This window comes from Hoplias malabaricus, chromosome 8 (assembly GCF_029633855.1).
Source record: "Hoplias malabaricus isolate fHopMal1 chromosome 8, fHopMal1.hap1, whole genome shotgun sequence".
Classification (NCBI taxonomy): Eukaryota; Metazoa; Chordata; class Actinopteri; order Characiformes; family Erythrinidae; genus Hoplias; species Hoplias malabaricus.
This window is the reverse complement of record NC_089807.1, coordinates 35890637-35913196: the sequence shown is the minus strand read 5'-3', so window position 1 is coordinate 35913196 and position 22560 is coordinate 35890637. Positions and strand designations below refer to the sequence as shown.

The 22560-nt window shown below is 39.6% G+C and overlaps 1 protein-coding gene and 1 long non-coding RNA gene across 4 annotated transcripts; one reads left to right on the top strand and one right to left on the bottom strand.

Annotated features, from left to right (window-relative positions):
• Window positions 1-1216: 1216 nt before the first annotated feature.
• hkdc1 (hexokinase domain containing 1) lies at window positions 1217-16575 on the top strand. 2 transcript variants are annotated; one of them, XM_066678245.1, is made up of 18 exons: window positions 1217-1459; window positions 3818-3980; window positions 4207-4355; window positions 5008-5127; window positions 6460-6555; window positions 6687-6786; window positions 7781-7964; window positions 8517-8672; window positions 8988-9221; window positions 10170-10474; window positions 11120-11268; window positions 11913-12032; window positions 12300-12395; window positions 12770-12869; window positions 13247-13430; window positions 13876-14031; window positions 14760-14993; window positions 15234-16575. In XM_066678245.1, the coding sequence occupies exons 1-18, from the start codon at window positions 1397-1399 to the stop codon at window positions 15370-15372; spliced, it is 2748 nt and encodes a 915-aa protein (XP_066534342.1). In that variant the 5' UTR covers window positions 1217-1396; the 3' UTR covers window positions 15373-16575. The 2 variants fall into 2 exon arrangements, with proteins under 2 accessions (XP_066534342.1, XP_066534343.1); XM_066678246.1 differs by lacking the exon at window positions 1217-1459 and adding an exon at window positions 3489-3520.
• On the bottom strand, window positions 7458-14834 carry LOC136705030 (uncharacterized). 2 transcript variants are annotated; one of them, XR_010804000.1, is made up of 5 exons: window positions 14697-14834; window positions 11139-11257; window positions 10211-10485; window positions 8449-9236; window positions 7458-7951 (listed from the first exon to the last, which is right to left on the bottom strand). It is a non-coding gene; the product is annotated as an uncharacterized lncRNA (long non-coding RNA). The 2 variants fall into 2 exon arrangements; XR_010803999.1 differs by having other exon boundaries at window positions 7458-9236.
• Window positions 16576-22560: the final 5985 nt, after the last annotated feature.

Below are 22560 nucleotides of genomic sequence, written 5' to 3'. Positions count from 1 at the left end.
ATTCTAATACTGGGGAGTACTGATGGATTCCTCTAGTTGAAACTGGTTGGGGATTAATTTTATTAAATGACAGAGTGAGGGCTAGTGCTGAAGGCTTTTCTGCTTCTATAAATAGAATGATTTTTATTTATTTGACATGTTTCAATGCCTTGAAATGGGCTAATTTTGCATTCACTGTTGTCAGATTTGGGAAAAAAACATTTATTTTGGTATATTTTTCATATATGGTCTCTTGATAATCGTAAGAGATTAAATAGATATACATATAACGTGCTATATTAGTTCAAATGAGCCATCGGCAGTTTTCTCCAATGATTCTCCTACAAGTTATGAAGCAGATATTATGGTGACACCTAGTGTCCTGTATGTGTCTGATTGTTTACTAATCATAGTTGTCTGTTACGTGCCCTTTGTGAGGCCAGATGTATGGAACATAAATGGTTTTATTCAGGTATTACAAAGAAATAAGATTAGCTTTAGTACAAAATGTGTAAATAAAATTTAACATAGTAAATATTTGGCATATTTGTAAAGAAAAACTTGATTAATTGCTTCTTTCATCTTTAATTAGTCTGGGGCTATGCAGTATTTTGCAGTACACAAACAAAAATTGAAATGAGTGAAAATGCATTACCCAGTGTACACAAAGCTGTACTTTAAGAGTGGTGGTATGTGAATGCATGGAATGGCAGGTCAGGAAAGGTCTCCTGTTGTGGCTTAACACTGATGTGATTTAAAACATCTCCTTGTGCTTTGTTTGTCGTTTAACCATTTAATTCATGACTGTCGCCATAGGAACTACCAGTAAAACCCTTTGCTGATAAACGCACACTGAGTTTATCACAGATTAAGAATAGGTGTAAGTGTAAAACTGCTTAGGACATTAATCAATGGCTTTGATTAAAGGGAAGACAATGATGTTGATTATAATCCTATTTCTGATCACAAGTCTCAGCTAGACAATGGAAACAAGCACTTGAAAGTACTTTGGAGGATGTTTTTACAGGTACAAATGACCAGCCTGGAGCGGTTCCTCTTAATGTATTGTTTGTCTGTGCTCTGTTTTCATGAACTGGCCTCTGTGCAGGGCCCAAAGGAAAAGGCTGGGACTGGAACAAAGCCAAAGGCATTGCTAGGAGAGCTCTAAGAGCAGAGGGTCAGGAGAGAGGCTCAGCCATTAATGATTTAGCCTGAGTAAAGGAGGAGGGTGGTGGAGTACAAGGGCTTTACTCTCTCACAGAAAGAGCAGCTCCAGCTAGAGAAAACTTTCAACTCATGTACAAGAGCTAGACTTGGGAAGAAGACATCTTTAGAAGCTAGAAGTGCCAAAGGCTTTCTTTATATTTGACTTAAGTAAAAGCACCGGTGTGATTTCAAGAGTCTACAAGAAGTCAAAATGTTTGCTGTGCACTTGCTGTCTTTCTACTTCACCAAGCTGCAGGAGGATCAAATCAAAAAGGTACATGTTTTAATTACTACATTGATAACATGCTTGAATATGCACTAAGAAGCTGTGCAGAAGTTAATGCATTTAATATCTGATTCCAAATGGAGTTTAAGCCTAGAGCAGAAAATTCATCCAACATTTAAAACTGAACTTTGAATGAACTAGAAAAGAGTTCCAGCAGATTACTTGGAAAGATGGAAAGGAAGTCTCTTGAAATGAACTGAAGCTTTAAAAATCTGATTTAGTAATTCGTTGAATGTTTCTCTTACATTTTTTTCCAAACTGAAAAATTAATAACTTCGGTAAATTTAATTATTTAAAAAAGTGTATCTGATTTTCACCCAGTCATGCATCAAAATTTCTGATTCAACATTGGAGCGAATACATCCATCTGAATTGTGAATGGTTCCTCAGTTCTTTTAAGCCTCCATGAGTTATTAAGACTTCAAAAGTTTGGTGAACACACACTACACTTGCTCTTATGAACCTGCTCATGTCCACTGTAATTACATTGTACAACAAGCTGTGACGCATTCTGGTGTCTTCTCTTGCTTGAATGAGTACTGGTGTTCAGATGGCACTGTGTGTTAGTGTAATCCCTCTGATGTGGTCGCAAGGCCCTCCTCGGCAGAGCTGGCCTGATGCTGGTGATGAATGTGGTTACACAGTGGCTCAGAGAATCATTAACTCTCTTGTGTCACATCTCATTGGTGTGGGGAAAGAAAGAGGAGACCAAGGACCTTGCCCTTTCCCTTGGTGTACATTGGGCTAAATTAAGCTCTGTTTTGTTGACCGCCTCCTTTTCTTATAGGAAAATATTTGGACAGATTGCCTCAAATATTTGAACAGATATACTGTATTTCCGAAAAATAGAGGCCTACAGTTAGTTCAGTTGCTCTGCTATACCTTTGCTTAAGATCAAATTCCTTCTGCAATCCTGCCTTTTATGACACAGGCACACCCATGTTATCTTTGGGAATGTCATATAATTGCAGTAGATTTCTAAATCATTACTCTACTACGCAGCCACACAGCTTTTCGGAAATGTATTATGAAATGTACAAATGCAGAGGTTAACCTACAATGTTGACGTGGAGAATAATGAGTTGAAGTTAATGCTAGAAAGACCAGTTAGCATGGTAGATAACACAACCTAATGCTAACGGATCTCCATTTTTATTTCCGCCATTGTGAATGGTACACCTATGGTGACCAGACGTCCTCTTTTACCCGGACATGTCCTCTAAAAAATGTCTGGCCTGAATTTTGCAAACGTCCGGGATTTTGTTTTTCTAGAACTTCCATAGAATTTCGAGAAGCGTTTCGTACACAAACTAGTCCCGCCCTCCCCTACTCCGTTTGGTTCGCTTGAAGGAGCCTAAACTCTTCTGATTGGACGGTCTGACTGTAGAGCTACCGTTATTGGTCGATAACCTTCTCTGTAAACATTTAATTGGTCAGTCTGCACGTCAGTAGTCCTTGTTTACGTCAGAGGCAAAGCTCATGTACCCACCCTCATCTCGAGCAGCTATGCTGAAACGTAAATGTACGTTTTCGGATGAATTAAAAAAGAAATTCCCATGTTTTGTGTAGCAAATAAAGGTGTAAAAGACTTAAAAGCACACATAGGTTTAACTAAGCATACAATGGCAGCGAGGGTCGTGACCTCATCACCCCCCACCCCCCCGTGACTTTTTGTATGTGTAATGTGAAAAAAGCTATATTGTGAATAAAATATATTTCTACATTGCTTTTTTTCAGTACAAAGTGACCTATGCAATTAGTCCTTCTCCACATATTCCTCTGCAGCTTGCCTTAGCTCCAAACCCCAATGGTGAGCAAGTTGACATAATTGGTCACTTTATGATGGAAACAAACCCTGGCAGTCAGAATTTGGCTGTTTGAGACTGTGTTTTAGAACACTATAGTCTTGTTGTTGACTCCTTTTTTAATTAATGTTATATCCTCTAGCTAAAACAAAACAGGCATATTCATTTTCACTGGAGGGAGTCTTTAGATATGAATTATGTGTCAATGTGACCCTGAACAAGAGGAATCAGTTACTAAAAATGAGTGAATGAGTTTTCTATGTGCTATTTATCCTTGGAACGCCCTGTTGGTACTCTTTCACCAATCTTTAGAACATGTTTAAATGCAACTCTTTTAGCAAATAAAAGCTATTGTTTTTCCTGTTACCACCACTATCATTTCAGATTGTACGAAAGACCAAAACATGCTCTGTGGCCTGATGAGTCCATGTTTTGTTATTTTTGTGAAAAATCAACTTAGTTTTCCATGACAAAGACATGGAATATAAACAGCTTTTTAAAATGGTGATTTATTTTATATTATTCTCTCTCTCTCTGACAGGTGGACCGTTTTCTGTACGCCATGCGCCTTTCTGATGAGCAGCTTCTGGACATTTCATGTCGTTTCCGAGAGGAGATGGAGAAGGGTCTTTCCCGGGAGAGTAACGCTGCTGCTGCTTTGAAGATGCTGCCCACTCATGTGTGTTCCACTCCAGATGGATCAGGTGCACTCCTCAATCGCTTTATATTCTCCACACAAATTCAGCCAAAATCCCATCAGTACCTAACCTGGCTCCTGAATGGTGAAACTGTTGAAGCATTGGCAGATCTCCACTTTGATCCCCAATGATGTCACTGCAATTTGATGCCAGTAATCCAAAAAGCACTAAGTGTATTTTTAATTGACCAGTAGGGTACAAATGCCTTGATTTGTGTTGGTTACTCTCTCAGAGAAAGGTGAGTTCCTGGCGCTGGATCTGGGTGGCTCTAAGTTTAAGGTGCTGCAGGTAAAGGTCTCTGAGGATGGGAAGAGGAAGGTCCACATGGAGAGTGAGACGTTCCCCATTCCTGAGGAAGTGCTCAATGGGAGAGGAACAGATGTGAGTCCTTTACACCAAATAAATCAATATATTCAATGGATTTTTTTTATCTGCGTAAATATTTTGTTGTTAGTAACTGGAAATTAAAGAAGGCATCCCAAGTGTTGTAAACTGGAACTATGTTCTTCAGAGTGATGAATAATTTGGATCCAATACTAAAGCTCTAGCATCACTAGCTGACCTCGATAAGATGCGTAGATGAATGTTCCAATCTCTGGTGTAAATTCTTCCCAGAAGAGTTGCTTCTTCAGAAACATTAGATTAATTACCTAATACCACCTTTGATTTCAAAAGAAATGCTGGAGGAGCCCGGGTCAACAAATGTTTGGACATACAGTATGCCAAATTTATATTACCCAAACTGAATAAAAAGGACTGAGAATTCAGTAATAACATCAACAGTACAAAGTTCTCCTGTCATGAAAGAGACGATAATTGCTGTCTAGTGTGGAGGTCTAAGAAAAGGAAGAGATAAGAACATTTCTGGAGAATTATTCAGCATACTAAAGAACTATTAACAGTTTACTAAGTACTGAGTGAACATTGAACTGTCCCCTTTCGCACGGCTTCCTGTATTGTGTTTTATATTGTAGCTTACAGCTAATACATCAGACAGGTTTAATCTCTTTTCATATCTCTCTTTGTCTTGCAGCTTTTTGATCATGTGGCAGAGTCTTTAAAAACCTTCATGCTGAAGAATAACATCAACCAGAAGAGAAAGCCACTGGGCTTCACCTTCTCTTTCCCCTGTCTCCAGTCTAAACTTGATGAGGTACAAAGCCCAGAGAAATTTAAGAATCCAACAATACTACAAAATACATACCAGTATTACATACATCTATAAAGATACAGGGTGCAGCACAATTATGCTGCTAGTATTGTTGTCACACAGCTATAAAGTCCTGGGTTCCTGGGTCTTGCAGATCCACGTCAGCTGCTCACTGTGTCTTGTGTGTTGTTGAGTGGATTAGTATGCAAAACGTAGATGTTAGTTTGTGTGTGAGATTGGGTGAGTTCTGATGCCCTGAGATGCACTAGCAATCTGCCCATGGGGTGTTCTTCCCTTGCTGCCCAATGTAAGATCAGAATCAGTGTGAATAGGTTACAGAAAAAGAATATTTATAGATATACACATCTATATATATTATAATATATTATATACATATATATATACAAGTCAATGTTTAAATATAATTAATTTTTTTCTAGCTTAACAAATAAATAAATAGAGCCCTGCCCTATACTGTCAGTATATTCACCCTTTCTGATACAGTTTGAATATGGGTTAAATTTGCTATTAATTGCTAACATTTTGTTGGAGTGGAACATTACTAAATTAAGGTTTTTCACTAGGGGGTGAATGTTACTGCTAGGAAGCTGCATATAATATTGCAAATATATATTGATTGTATGAGGCCAGGGCGGCACGGTAGCGCAGCAGGTAGTATCGCACTCACACAGCTCCAGGGACCATGTCCGCGTGGGTTTCCTCCGGGTGTCCACAGTCCAAAAAACATACATTTGTAGGTGCATTGGCGACTTAAAAGTGTCCATAGGTGTGAGTGTGTGTTGTCCTGTGAAGGACTGGCGCCCCCTCCAGGGTGTATTCCCGCCTTGTGCCCAATGATTCCAGGTAGGCTCTGGACCCACTGCGACCCTGAACTGGATAAGGGTTACAGATAATGAATGTGTGAGGCCATCTTTACAACATAGGAGATACATTACTGAAATGACAGGAATGGCATGAGTGCAACAAGCTAAATGCTAGGTTAAACTTAAACTAGTTGTCTGTCTAGATAGCTTCTGTTTAAGTAATGTTTTCTACCTTTAATAGTTAAACATTCATGTCTGGTTTCTGTTTTGTTCTGAATAAAGACAGCCGTTTTGTTTTCTAAGCATTGTATTTATTAGTCTAGCTCTGTGTCTAGGTTAGTAGACTATTGTATGACACCAGAAAATACCAGTGATGTGGCACTCAGTATAACAGTAAGAGAGTACTTAATGAAAACATAAACAGAAATTATGGATTTGTATGGACCGTGAGAAATCCTTACTTTCAAACCAGGTCTAAAAATGTTTTTTTTTTTTTTCTGTATTCTTCCAGGGTGTACTGCTCTCATGGTCAAAAAACTACAAGGTCAGATGTGTTCAAGGCACCAATGTTGTGCAGGCCCTAAGGGAATCCATCAGCAATGTTGGGGTATGAAAAAGTATAAATACAATATGTTTACATGTTATGAAAACAATGACAAAATGCATTATACTAAAATTTAGAAAATGTAAATTGACAGTAACTAAATGTGCTGAAGCCAGTTCTGTGTCTGGAAACAGGGCATTGATGTGGAAGTTCTGGCACTGGTCAATGACACAGTAGGAACCATGATGACCTGTGGATACGATGACCAGCATTGTGAGGTGGGAGTCATCATAGGTGAGAGCGCAATGACCTTGTCTGAGTACTCATAGATCCATGATCAGGCTGTGATTTCAGGAGTCCCTTCACATGAATTACATTTATACAAGTAATTGCTACCATTGAACAAACTATGTTAAATGAGTAATATTTCATGTTTACCACCAAAATGTAGCAATCGATATTAAAGAGAGTGACTATCATTTTTACTACATATTTTTTCATTCATTCATTATCTGTAAGCACTTGTCCAGTTCAGGGTCGCGGTGGGTCCAGAGCCTACCTGGAATCATTGGGCGCAAGGCAGGAATACACCCTGGAGGGGGCACTAGTCCTTCACAGGGCAACACAGACACACACATTCACACCTACGGACACTTCTGAGTCGGCAATCCACCTACCAACGTGTGTTTTTGGACACACCAAACTCCTCACAGACAGTCACCGGGAGCGGGAATCGAACCCACAACCTCCAGGCCCTGTGTGGCCCACGGTCCAAAAACACACATTTGTAGGTGGATTGGCAACCCAAAAGTGTCCGTAGGTGTGAGTGTATGTGTGTGTGAATGTGTGTGTGTCTGTGTTGCCCTGTGAGGGACTGGCGCCCCCTCCAGGGTGTATTCCCGCCTTGCGCCCAATGATTCCACCGTGGACCCACCGCGACCCTGAACTGGATAAGTAGTTTCAGAAAATGAATAATGAATGAATGAATGAAGTTCTCATGAGTTTAAGAAAGACATTGCTTTGTAGTCCCTGAAGTAAGTTTATTTTCCACAGAGCGGGCCAAATTTATAATACATCTATCTACCTATACCCTCATATATAGGTGTCAGTGTAATGGCTGTTTCATAACATGAATAAGAATCATTGGAGAACATAGCCTACCTCTTGTTTCTGTAAATGTAAAGCCATATTCCTGAATACTCAGCATCTTTTGAAATATTCCAGTAGTCATAAACTCAATTTAAAATCACTTTATGCTGATAATACTCTAGTCTGTGTGCCCCCACAGGTACTGGCACTAATGCGTGCTACATGGAGGAGCTGAGACACATTGACCTGGTGGAGGGAGATGAGGGCAGGATGTGTATAAACACAGAATGGGGTGCTTTCGGAGACGATGGCACCCTGGATGATTTCATCACAGGTTTTGATCGTGAAATTGATGACGCTTCCATCAACCCTGGAAAACAGCTGTATGTTACTTTTAACCTTGTGAATACTAGGCTTATTTTTAAAAAATACTTTTTCTTCAGACTTATTAAGCAGTAAATACTGTGAATTCAGCACCGAGTTAAAATTAGACTTTTGTTTTGTAAAGAAATTTCAATCTTCCTTCAATTATTGTAGATTTTTTTTTTTTTATGAAAGATCTTCCTAAAAACCCAAACACTGTAATAAAGTCAAAGTGTGGCATTTTATATTATATTTAGTTATTTAGATCTATATATAATTTTGTGTCAAATATGTTTTCTGCTAAATTTCATGATCCTTAAAAATGAATAGCTATTTTGACTGGACATTATATAAATGAAGGGTGAAATACAGTACGAAATATTCTGCATTTACTAGCAGCAGTGATAAGGGGATTAAACCACTACCAGTAAGAGATTAACTTTCCTGAAAAATCTAATCATCTCATGATAGATTTAATCACTTTGTATATAACTAAGTATTTACCATCAGTCAATGATTTTTCTGTGATGGTGCTTTTTGGCTGATGTTTTGCTTGGTCTTATCTCCTCAAGGTTTGAGAAGATGGTGAGTGGAATGTATATGGGGGAGCTGGTGAGGATCATTCTGCTGAAGATGGCCAAAAAAAGCCTGCTCTTCAAGGGCAAAGTGTCGGATGCTCTTCGGACCAAAGGAAAATTTCAGACTAAGCATGTCTGCCTGATAGAAGAGTAGGTTGTTTTCAGTACCATGTTTCAACAATCCAAAAGTGTTTGTGACTTTTGGTTCCAAAAGTTTGTAAAAGCCTCTTAACTGAACAATCTCCATCTCCGCAATCATGGAACACCATTCCACATTTTGTGAAGAGTTGGAGTGGCTTTTGATTCAGAGTTAATCTCCAGTGTTAACAGTTCATTCATGTATTGTGGCTGAATGCAATCAGATCCTCACAGAAATGTTCCAGCATCCCTGAAGCCTTCGCAGATGGGTAGAAGCTGTAAGCCCAGCAAAGAAGTAAAACCACAATTATAGATTTATGTTTTCAGGTACAAAGAGGGGCTGAAAAACACTAGGGAAATCCTGATTCAACTTGGTCTCAGTCCCACTGAAGACGACTGCATTGCTGTCCAGCATGTTTGCACCATCGTATCCTTCAGGTCAGCTAACCTGTGTGCTGCTGCCCTGGCTGCCATCCTCACTCGCATCCGAGAGAACAAAAAGCTGAAGACCCTGAGGACCACTGTTGGAGTGGATGGGACCGTCTACAGGACTCATCCTCAGTATGTCAACTCTCTCTGTAATACACACATCCCAACAACACTTGTGTTTAAACACTGGACACTGTCCAGACGAACACAGTCTATTGCTGTCACAATCAAATAAAGTCATAACAGAACCATTAGATTCGGTTATGATTCTTTGGTAAAGCGTTTAGTGACTCATGGAATCCAAAATTTACCATGATTCAATCTGACAAACGTAGAGCGAGTGTCTACTAATAAAATATAAAAAAAAAGTATAAATAACTGTACAGGAGAAGGAAATCTTTATTAACTTTCAATCGAAATCAATGTAAAAAATATTTAATTCCAAGTAATTATAAAGCAAGATTCATCATGAAAGTTTCACACAATTTGAAGGACAGCTGATGTGTTTAATTATGTAGTAAATGAAAAACTGACCAACATTGAGATACATGTTTTTCATTAAAAAGTGACGATATAGACAATAAAAATTCAATACTGTGACCAAATTTGATTTTCCATGTCTGTTAATATCCAAAGAATTTGATGTTAACACATACTTTATCAGATAGAATTATTAGACAATGTGACATACACTATGTGTTTAAAAAAATTGCAGAAAAATTCATAGTATTAAATGGAACACCATGGAGCAGCTGCACATGAGCCTAAGGTTTCCATAAGATAAGATTATAAAAATACTTCATTGACACCAAAGGAAACAGAGGATGTCATGCGCAATGCCAAGCATAGGCCAGAAGTGCGCAAAGCCTTCAAGCACTGTGCTTTGGAGCAGTGCAACTGTGTTCTCTGTACTGATGGATCACCATCCAGCACCTTCTGGAATGAGTTGGAGTTGGGCTTGTAATCCAGAACTAATGATCTAATAATCCTAACCCTAACCTCACTAAGGTTCTCATGGCTGAATGCCACAAAATACATTTTGGTAAACATGCAAGCAAACCAGTATTTCTCAACCCCTAGGTATTCAAAGAGGCTCCATAAGGTGGTCAGACGGCTGGTACCTGATTGTCACGTGCGTTTCGTGCTGTCAGAGAGTGGCAGTGGGAAGGGGGCTGCCATGGTAACAGCAGTGGCACAGCGGCTAGCGTCCCAGCGCAAAGAGATCGACAACACGCTCGCAGCCTTCACGCTCACCTCAGCTCAGCTCCAGCAGGTGAAGGAGAAGATGAGGGTGGAGCTGGAACGGGGCCTCAAGAAAGATTCCCATGACTCTGCCTCTGTCAAAATGCTGCCTTCTTATGTTTACAGGACCCCAAATGGGACTGGTGAGAAAAGCCTGTATGCAATAAGCATATAAAAAGATTAGCTTTAACAATATTGCAGTAATAGCGGCACGGTGGCGCAGCAGGTAGTGTCGCAGTCACACAGCTCCAGGGGCCTGGAGGTTGTGGGTTCGATTCCAGCTCCGGGTGACTGTCTGTGAGGAGTTGGTGTGTTCTCCCCGTGTCCGCGTGGGTTTCCTCCGGGTGCTCCGGTTTCCTCCCACAGTCCAAAAACACACGTTGCAGGTGGATTGGCGACTCGAAAGTGTCCGTAGGTGTGAATGTGTGTGTGTCTGTGTTGCCCTGTGAAGGACTGGCGTCCCCTCCAGGGTGTAATCCCGCCTTGCGCCCGATGATTCCAGGTAGGCTCTGGACCCCCCGCGACCCTGAATTGGATAAGCGGTTACAGATAATGGATGGATGGAATATTGCAGTAATATGTCACCCACCACCAAAACAACTTGTCTGTTGACCTGTGATATTTACAAAATGATATTATAGCAATATGTGTCTTCCATCAACTAAGACAGTCCTTTTGTGGGTGTGTGATATTAAAATTGGTTTGATTTGTGTACTATGGTAAACCAGGAAAATGTTATAAACCAAATAGCTGTGAAATTGTACATTATTTTGTTGCTGCTATTGCAGAGAGAGGAAAGTTCCTTGCCTTGGACCTGGGTGGAACCAATTTCCGGGTGCTGGTGGTTAAGATCCGAAGCGGAATTCGCAAATCTGTCCGTATGTACAACAAGATCTATGCCATTCCACTGGAGATCATGCAGGGCACTGGAGAAGAGGTATTTGTATTGTTCATATTATAGTTTAGATTATATCTATTTACCTCACAAGAGAAACTGTATGAGATATAATTATATGTTTAATTATACCCCTTTTGCACAAGTTAACACAGTCTCTGATATGCTTTGGCTAAATTATCACAAGGATCAAACACCACAGAACCCTGTTCAGAACAACTTGTTTCAGCGCCTATTCCTTTAAATGAAGTTTTTGGGTTTGTAGGCTCCAGAATCTCAAATTAACCTGCACATGCACTGACCAAGTTATTTTGTTTCATAATCTTCCATACCTCAATTTTATCTACTTATGGGTCATTCTATGTAATTGTGCATGCTTATTGTTTACCACATTCATCTCTAAGTTGCATTTTAAATATTGAGTTTAATTGCTTGCAGAATTACTGAAGTGATCTAAAATATTTATACTAAAATAAGTTTTAGATGTTAGGCACCTCAAAGAACAGGACTTTAACCCACTCCCACATTCATGAGCTCTCTCTCTCTCACGTGGAACAAAATGCACCACAGAAGCTGCACACTTGTTGTTCATATTGGGCTTTTATAATCAATAATTGAGTATTACCAGTTAATAATTTTATTATATTAACAAGGAAAAATATCTAATCAACATTTGTTTGTTTCAGCTGTTTGATCACATAGTGCATTGTATCTCGGATTTCCTCGACTACATGGGAATGAAGAACACCTGTCTGCCTCTAGGCTTCACCTTCTCTTTTCCATGCAGTCAGACTGGAATAGATAAGGTAAAAGAGACTTTTCCAGTCAGGGTGTTGCTCCAAAAAGGGACATGTGCAGCTGCTCCAGTGTTTTTCCAAAGGTTTATAAAAGCTGTGCCTGTAAAATTGAAAAATATCTGATTTCATAAGGCTAAATACAAGCTTTTGGACATATAGTGAGATATTATTGGACAGTACTGACGCAATGTGTCACATTTTTAAACCAAGCAAGCTTATCAGTTAATCAGTGTTTGTGTTTCCAATGAATGTCCACGGTGTCATTTCCGTGTTTAGGGAATTTTGGTGAGTTGGACAAAAGGATTCAAAGCTACTCACTGTGAGGGGCATGACGTGGTGGAAATGCTCAGGGAGGCCATCAAGAGACGAAATGTAAGGGAACAGCACTAGAAAAATGTGACTAATGGTTTAAATGGCTGAAATTAAAAATATTTTTTGTTTGTTTGTTTAAGTGAAAATTCCTTTTCAGGCAGAATGTGCACACAGTAAATAGAAGCCAATCAGAGAAGAGTTCATTTTAGTATATCATTCGTTAAGGCAAAGGCTGTTTAATTCTAAGGGATATGAGACAACATGTGCAATAGAATTCATGGAAAAAGTCGTATATGTGTGCATTAACATACAGAATCAGGGTCATCCATGGTCATCAGTATGGCATTTATTTAAACTAGGCGTGGTCTTATCATATCACTTGTAATGTGTTAATGACCCTGGTATATGTTGCGTGTCATATTCTGTTCTCTTAGGAATTTGATCTTGATATTGTTGCTGTGGTGAATGACACAGTTGGCACAATGATGACCTGCGCATACGAAGACCCTAAATGTGAGATTGGACTAATTGCTGGTATGATTTAAAGCCAAAAAACAACTTTTGGTATCTGTCTAAGCTCAAGTCAGTTTATAGTTAGTCACTTTAGCCCACCTTATTTGGGTTTAGTCAATATTTAATTCATAAATGTATTTGTTTTTATATGCTTACTTGAAGTAAACTAAATCCCAATTACAAGCTTAATACACCCATTGTTGTCCAAAAATCATATCCTGGGGGGGTACTTTACATGTGTAGCAAAATAATTTTCATACAGAAAAAATAAATACAGTAATGTTTTGGGATACATGATTTTGAGAGGAATAATATGCCTGGCTGATATGAGGGGGTGCATAAAAAGGCCCTGATTTGTTAGGTTTGTTTGTTTTCCTTTGTGTGACCTCTGATCTTAGGAACGGGCAGCAATGTGTGTTACATGGAAGAGATGAAGAACATTGAAGTAGTTGAAGAAAATGAGGGGCAGATGTGTATAAACACAGAGTGGGGTGGTTTCGGGGACAATGACAACATAGAGGACATCCGGACTAGGTTTGACCATGAGGTGGATGAAGGCTCCCTGAATGTGGGGAAACAAAGGTGGGGGCAGCAATGATTTTCTGTACGCATCTACTCTATATTTATATCAGAATCAATTTGTTCAGTATTAATTCACTTGAAAAATAAGCCTTTTGATTGTGAACTTTATTGTGGCCTACTATCCAGTTTTTTTTTTATTTGTCCACTTGGAGGCGCTGCAGTTTAAGAAATCTTTGGTTGGGTTGTCTCCACTTGTTGAAATGTTGAGACGTGTAGGACTAATAATAGTTTTTTAAGCTAAGTTGTGTTAAAATATTATTTTCATATTGAAATAGTCTTTGATTTAAAAAAGGCAGTTTTGTCAGATTGAAAGTATTGTTTGAAATAATTGCAATTTAATATTTATTACCAATTTGCTCTGGCTTGCTTGTTTTTTTCTGGCTGATATTGCAGTACCCTTCTCCAGCTTTGCTCACATCTTGCATATATATGTATATATTGGCAGGTTTGAGAAGATGACCAGTGGAATGTATCTGGGCGAGATTGTCAGGCAGATTCTCACAGACCTCACTAGACGAGGTCTTCTGTTCCGTGGCCGTATTACAGAGCCTCTGAAGACCAGGGGCATCTTTGAGACCAAGTTTCTCTCACAGATTGAAAGGTAAGCCTCCAAAGAGAGCTGCTTTAATGTCACAGGTTTCCCAAAAGTGAGGTTTATAGTGGAACAAGCTCACTTCAGTTTCCTTTCAAAATTCTTAGAAATTACAGTATTTTCAGACCACTGAGATTTTTTTATGTACCTGGTTTACAAATTGTAGTATACAAGTTGGCCCACTGAGGGCAAAGATAGAGGTCCACTAGTGTTTTACACAGCGCTGGTGATTAAACAGAATTTTAGACAAAATGCCACATTTAACACTTTTCCAGTCACAGTCCAATTTACATTTTTTTCCTTCATTAGGTTCTTTTGTTATTCTTTATAAATAATATTAGTAAATAATTTTAATCCAGCACAGTGTCAACATTTTTAGAATAATCATTTTATACCAGGCTTATACTCATTATTATATCTCCCATAGATGTTGAAAATATTTTTATTAGTTTGTTTTTCAAAATAAAAGTCTCTGAATATAAAATCTGCCTAATGAATATATGCTCGCTGTCTGGGGAGTTACCCTTTTATTTATTTATATTTAATATTTAAATTCCATTGCAAAGCAATTTATAAACTCAGTTTAGAGAAATATTATATATGAATAAAGATGAATAAACCTTTAGTACGCTGTTTTTCTTGTGTAAAAAAGGAGCTACTCGTTACCTATTTACCTGCAGTGGATGTCATCTGGACTTTATTTTCTGCTGAGTAATTTATCGTTGGGTTCTCTCTAGTGACCGTCTGGCGCTGCTACAAGTGAGGTCCATCCTGCAGCACTTGGGTCTGGACAGCACATGTGATGACAGTATTATTGTGAAGAAAGTGTGTGGTGCTGTGTCACGTCGAGCTGCTCAGCTCTGTGGAGCAGGAATGGCTGCAGTGGTTGATAAAATCCGGGAGAACCGAGGACTGGACCATCTGGACATAACTGTGGGGGTGGACGGCACACTCTACAAACTCCATCCACAGTGAGTGAACCATTTTATTGCACTGTGGTTCATAGTCTCAGCCTTGGGCATCCCGTTCAGTGGAGTATTTTAGTTTTCAATGCTTTTAACACTGGAGTAAATATTTCCTATTTTCATTAGGCAAATATAGCATTAGGTCTTCCTAGGTGTACCTTCCTGTCAGTACACTTATACTAACTGATTTTCTATATAGAAACCTCATCAAACAATTGCCAACATTTCCTCTCTGTCTTTCTGTAGCTTTTCCGGAATCCTGAAGGACACAGTAAAGGAGCTCGCCCCTAAATGTGATGTGGAGTTCATCCTATCTGAGGATGGCAGTGGAAAAGGAGCAGCACTTATCACAGCTGTGGCCCGACAACACTTCAGGGAGTCATAAGAGTGATAGACATTTGGAATACTGAAATGGACTGTTTTCTGTGTGACCCTACTTTGTAAAATTCAAAATATGTTCCATGTAAAATGTTATTGTTGCTTGGTTGATTTTTAATATTGTTTTTTAAAGATTGTTTGAATGTGTCTTTGAACTTTTTAGCCCCCTAAAGTTACTGTGTGTATCTAATTTACCATAAATCTGTTTTGGAGCTCTGAAGATTGGATGTAGATGGGATATGTTATATTGTTATATACCCTAACTCATGGTATTAGATTGACATTTGATGCGTTTTATTTGATTATTCCACTAATCAAACCATTATACCCTCTACAGTTTCCTCTCATTTTGGCATTATACAGGGCTGGGATGTTTTTCATGACTATCTACAGCCTTTCCTTTGGAAAAAATGAGTAAAAATAAAGGTAATGAAAAATATTTTTGTGGTAAATAAGCTTAACATTAAATTGAAAATATGGGAAAAAGTCTAACATTTTAAAGAAACACTAGGTAGCATTTTTACCTTAAAAATACTCTTTCAAAAAAATCAACAGAATCATTGTGATGCCCCGCTGACCTGTATTAACAAAAATATAGCCTCTGTTGGTGCTACTGCAGCCTCAGCACTGCTCTTTTTAACTTCTGGATGAGGGTAGGAAACCCAATCTTACTTAGTGTTCCTTTAAGTAAGTAAAAATTGATTCAAAGAAATATATATAAATATACTACGATGATTTGATTCAATTGGATCACTTGAACATTAACTAGGACGGGCACTCATGTTGATAGTTATTTTTGGATCACAAAACCAACCTCCCTCAGCCTATCACACCAGATGGAATTTATACCCCTCTAGTTGACGCTTAGCATGGTTAACTTAATCGCAGCAGGTAGTGTTGCAGTCGCACTGCTCCAGGGACCTGGAGGCTGTGGGTTCAAGTACCGCTCCGGGTGACTGTCTGCGAGGAGTTTGGTGTGTTCTCCCCGGCTCCACATGGGTCTCCGGTGTCCTCCCACAGTCCAAAAACACACGTTGGCAGGTGGATTGATGACTGAAAAAGTGTGGGTGTCACCCTGTGAGGGACTGGCACCCCTCTAGGATGTGTTTCTGCCTTGTGCCCAACGATTCTGGGTAGGCTCTGGACCCACCGTGACCCTGAACTGGATAAATGGTTACAGAGAATGAATGAATGCCCTCCTTTTGAGATAATAAACATAGCACAAAAATTAAGGAAATTTGTGTTTGGTAGATTATTTCTTTGTTGTAACAATGCTTCTTGACAATAAATATTATACCACTGGAAAGCCTGTTAATTCCCCTTTTAAATGGTGCCACATTTGTAAGGAACATGCATTTGTGGGATGAGCCCATGAAAAATTTGCCAAACCCTAGCTGCCAATGCTACTTTTTGTGCTATGTTTATAAACTTTACAGGTGCAAGTGAACATCACCTACCAACATGTGTTTTTGGACTATGGGAGGAAACTGGAGTACCCGGAGGAAACCCACTCGGATACGCGGAGAACACACCAACTCCTCTCAGACAGTCACCTGGAGCGGGAATCGAACCCACAACATCCAGGTCCCTGGAGCTGTGTGACTGCGACACTACCTGCTGCACCACCGTGCCGCTCTACTTTCAGTCACTGCAGCTCTATTCTGTATGCAGGTCCAGTCAGACATGTCTGTGCAAGACTAAGGTTGAGTAAACAAAATATTTTTAAACTTTATCGTGTTATGTGTCAGCTGAACTCACAATTGAGTGTTACTCACTGGCTATAAGTGTAATTGCCCCCTTTGCAGCCCCCAAGCCTCCTCTTTGTCCGCTGTGATTGAGCAGGTCTGCATGGTCAGGCACAGAGAATGGAGTGGACAGGCTGAGATGGTAGGGGAGGGCCTTTGTGCAGAGGAATGTCATGAGCGCATTTAGACTGACATTGCTTATATACACCAGGCTATATATGTGCAGCAAAAGAGCACTCTAAGCAGCCACTAATCATCTCACAACTGTTATTGCTCAAATCATATAGAGAAGAACTTAGTATGAACTTTACTGCACTGTTTATTAGCAAATATTCCCAGGTTCACACAAAATGTAAGCTGACTAATCTGTCCTGGGTTTTAGCTTTGTGGTCATAAGTTTACATTTTCACAAGCAAAATGGAAGCTAGGCTCATTGGATTGAGGAAAATACATATCAGTAAATAAAAGCAGGAAACATGCAATGCTTATTTGAGTAGAGCATTTTCTGTCACTGGGCAGCACGGTGGCGCAGCAGGTTAGTGTTGCGGTCACACAGCTCCAGGGACCTGGAGGTTGTGGATTTGATTCCTGCGCCGGGTGACTGTCTGTTGGTGTGTTCACAGTCCAAAAACACATGTTGGTAGGTGGATTGGTGACTCAAAAAAAAAAAAGTGTGAGTGAATGTGTGAGTGTGTGTGTTGCCCTGTGAAGGACTGGCGCCCCCTCCAGGGTATTCCCGTCTTGCACCCAATGATTCCAGGTAGGCTCTGGACTCACCGCAACCCTGAACTGGATAAGCGTTTGGTGTGTTCTCCCCGTGTCCGTATGGGTTTTCTCCCACAGTCCAAAAACACACATTGGTAAGTGGATTGGCAACTCAAAAGTGTCCGTGAGTGTGTGTTGCCATGTGAAGGACTGGCGGCCCCTCCAGGGTGTATTCCCACTTTGCGCCCAATGATTCCAGGTAGGCTCTGGACCCAAATAGTAAGTCACAAATATTTTTATGACAGTTAATGTCAGTGACAAGTTCACAGGCCTAAATATGAAACATTTTTTATAACAGATTAAATAATATGGTAATATAGAGGGATTCCAATCCAGAACACCTATATTTATCACTCCATCTACTAAATTAAGCTTCTTTAGGATTACACACAGGCCAGCTACAGGACACATCATAAATCTACCCAGCAGTGGGAAAATTTTACTCATGCTAATCCTCTGGCCTAATGCTAACTATCCTCTCTCTGCAGGCAGAGGCTAGGCAACAGCAGATTACATGCACATGCTAGCAAAGATTTACATACAAACAGCAATTAATACATGACTTCTTTCGTTTATTTTCTGAAACCTCTATCTGGTTCAGGGTGTTGGTGGGTTTGTAGCCACTGGGCACACGGCAGAAACACATCCTGGATATGGTCATTCTCAGGGCATCAGACACTTACACATTCACCCACACAATCACACCTATTGACAAAGCGCTTGCTACATTAGTAAATATAATAAAACAAAATATGTAATGTGTAAGAATGGATTATTAGTAATCTGGGAAGCACAGTGGCACCACAGCTTATAAGAAATAGTGCCTCTGCATTTAACCCATTAATACCAGTGAACACACACACACACACACACACGGCAAGCAGTTGGAGTTTAGGTCCTGGACCTAACTGGACCCCCAAGGTGCCACCCCAGATGATTGACATGTCACGGCACTGCACGTCTTGTTGAAAAGAGCCTGTTGCATTTTGTAATCAGTGATAACCTTTGACTGCTAGGTCCCTCCTAGTTGGCGCTATGTATGCCAAAGAGTTGTAATCTACCCCACTGTCTATATAAATCCACCATTATAAAGAGGAGTAGAAGAGAGTCAAACGTTCAGGAAAGAACATCAGCCTACTTGTTGATGGATGGTGAATAGTGTTGCCAACCGTCCCATACAGAATCGTCCCATATTTGGACACTAAAAGATGCGTTCCGTTTTTAACCGATACGGGACGCATTTTGTTCCGTATTTTTGAGGTCACACTGTTATTTATTTTTGGAGGTCACACAGTTTTCGTTGGTCGTCACCTTTACTTAGCCAATCAGCACTCAAGAGTTATCTGTCCATCATTCAGTGCTGCAGCCAATGGAGTCCCAGTCCCTCCTACAGGGAGTTGTTTTGTGGCAGTGCTGACAGCAGCAGGCAAGTACTGAAAAACAGGACTACAGCTCTGCTTTAGATAGAACTAATGTTATCACCGTGTCCTGGAGAAACAACATTTCATTCTCTAGGGACTAGATAGTTAATATAGATTAAGAGTAACATTAACAAACTATTATTAGAGTGTAAGACAAATATGTGCTTCCCTGTTTTGCCTATGGTGCCTTGCACTCATATTCAGAGTAGGCTCTTGACCCACTGCACTCTTGATCAGGATCATGCAGTTATAGAAGATTAATGAATGAATGAATACCACTGGGCTGCTGAAATAGCACACACTCCGACTGTGTGATGTGAATTTTAAGCTCTGTATTTCATCCCCACAGAATGAAATACAGAGCTTAGAAATCACATAACACTGTTTGAGTAGAATGAGTATCTTAAGTGTAGTGTTTCAGTTTAGTGAAGTGCTGTACCTTAAGAGATGTGCTTCATATAAAAACAATAGGTTAAAGATAGGTTAAAAATGTACATAAAATTTTTCTATTAAGAGGAGTAATTGTATTAAGAGAATTTTATTGGTTGATGGTTTTAAAGGAAAAGATCAATTTCAGTACTGGTATCAGAACAGATTAAAGTGGTATCATCATATCTATAAACAATTATGACTTTAACCGTCTTTAGTTCATTCATTCATTGTCTGTAACTGCTTATACAGTTCAGGGTCGTGGTGGGTTTGAAGCCTACCCTGAATCACTGGGCGCAAGGCAGGAACACACCCTGGAGGAGGTGCCACTCCGTTGCCGAGCGACACACACTCACGCATTCACTCTCACTCTAGGGACACAGTGACCTAGGGACTCAGTTAAGTAGCCTATCCACCTACCAACGTGTGTTTTTGGACCATGGGAGGCAGCACTACCTGCAGCACCCAGTTTTTAGTTTTGTATTTCAAAAACATAACTGTTTAAATAACACATTGCATTGCCAATTTTCAGTTGCATGAGTTGTGCTGTTCTTCATTCACTAGTGGATAATTACATTAGCACATTCACAACAGAGAGAAAAAAAGGTCTATAAATGATGCAGTATTCACTAAGTCACGGTGTGCTGACTTGTGACCAGAGGTGAAAAGGTCTCTCCTGCCGACACTGTTGTTATAGGATTATAATTTTTAAGCCTAAAGTTATAAGGATATTACAATTCTCAAGAGGTGCACACTGTATTCATGGCTTCACATTCAGCTTTATTGGTTGTCATAGGCAGATGTTGCGGGAGAATACTTTGCATTGTACAATGCTTTGTTATCTATTGACAATGAAAGCATTCTTTCAGAAATATCACTGGGCTTCATTCTTGGTTGAATCATGGCTGTCTGAACAGTGGTCCTGTCATGGTTTCCTTATGTAAGCACAATTATTTAAATCCTCCTGAATCCTATCTTGAAGGACAAATTGGTTCGTCTGACTTGCGATTATCTAATCTGCTTGTTGGACTACCAGCTCAACAATGGAAAGCGATGAAGAGGCTGAGATTTTGCCATATGTAGGTATATAAGTGATGTGTTTGTGTCTGGTGTGTCTACCGCATGTTGGGAATTTGGCCCTAGTGTGCACTTGTCTGAATTAGGTGCACATGACATGTCCAGAATAGAATATGTTGAGTAGAAACTGTCTGTGTCATTTAGTAATAAGTATTACTCACCTGGTCTGTCTAGACTTTGCCTCAGAACTGTCCTCTCCTCTGACAAACCTAGTATGATGTTTCTGACAACCGGTAATGATATGGAATCCTTCAGAATTTCCTTTTATGAATTTCGCATAAATATGTACTTAATGATTATCCAGGAAATAACGATGGTACGAATAGATATGAACCATAATAATAATCATCATCATCATCAATTTCAGGGCCGCGGTTATGAGCCATAATGTAGAACCAATTTGAATATGTTATGAGAGTTATATTTATACTAAATACCAGCCACATACCTGAAATAACACCTTAATCAGGGGATATTCCTTTGCAATAATGTGCTTCAGTTTCACTACTTTACCTTTAATTCTACTTTTCTTGACTGGATTTTAAGTTTACATTTTTTGTTTTTCCTCCGTGTGCTCTGGTTTCCTCCCACAGTCCAAAAACACACGTTGGTAGATGGATTGGTGACCCAAAGTGTCTGTAGGTGTGAGTGTGTGAGTGAATGTGTGAGTGTGTCTGTGTTGCCCTGTGAAGGACTGGCGCCCCCTTCAGGGTGTATTCCCGCCTTGCGCCCAATGATTCCAGGTAGGCTCTGGACCCACCGTGACCCTGAACTGGATAAGCAATTACAGATAATGAATAAATGAATTTAGTCATTGGCCATTGACAGTAATGAGAATTTTATCTTCTGATTTAAGCTCCATTATTTTAAAGCAACTGCTTAATTATAGGCCTTGGGTGCTATAATAGGAATGCAACCTATTCTTTATTTGTTTGAACATTTTTTTATTTGGATATTTGATAGCATTCAACCACAGGAACTTTAGTGAGGTCAGATACTGATGTTGAATGCTAAGTTCTGGATCACAAACCCCACTCCAGCTTTCCCAAAAGTATTGGATAAGTTGTCAAGTGTCTACAAAGTCTACAATTTGACCTTCAAGTAGCTGGACTCTGTTAAAGTGTCTATAAACTTTTAGACAAACTGTGTAGTTTAAATCTGTAATTTGAGATTTTACTATCTTGGAAACGCCTCATTGTTAAAGGCTGGCTATCTGTCGGAGCAAACAAGCACACGTTACGCCTCACCCAGTGTGTGCTTTTTAAATGAAGTTGTTTGTTTTAGAAGCTGCAGACTCATGTTGTCAGTAATCATGAATTAACCTTTTACCCTTGACCAGTGCTACTGCTACCATGTGGGTTGCATTATCAACCCTGACAAATCCCTTGCATGTGTGAGATGTAACTGAGCTAATTAGCTGTGAGCTTCAGATGGGTTTGTGCAAACCCAATAAACACTGTAAATCAGTTGTAACTGTCAGGAAATGATGTCAACAACTAAGCGATTTTCTAGTCAGTGCTCAATTGGTGTGGAGGAAATGAGTAGGAAGTAAAGTCTTCATGAGAAATCATGACTCACATTTGCAAGCATGCTTCATGTGCTGAGAAACAATGAGAAAGAGAACACAGTAGAATATAGGAAAATGGCAGTGAGTATCCCTTAATGTGACCATTATCCATAACATGGATCTAGACTTTCTTAAATTAATTAAGAATGTAAACTTAATATTATTACAAATATATGGTCTAAAGTTTAAAG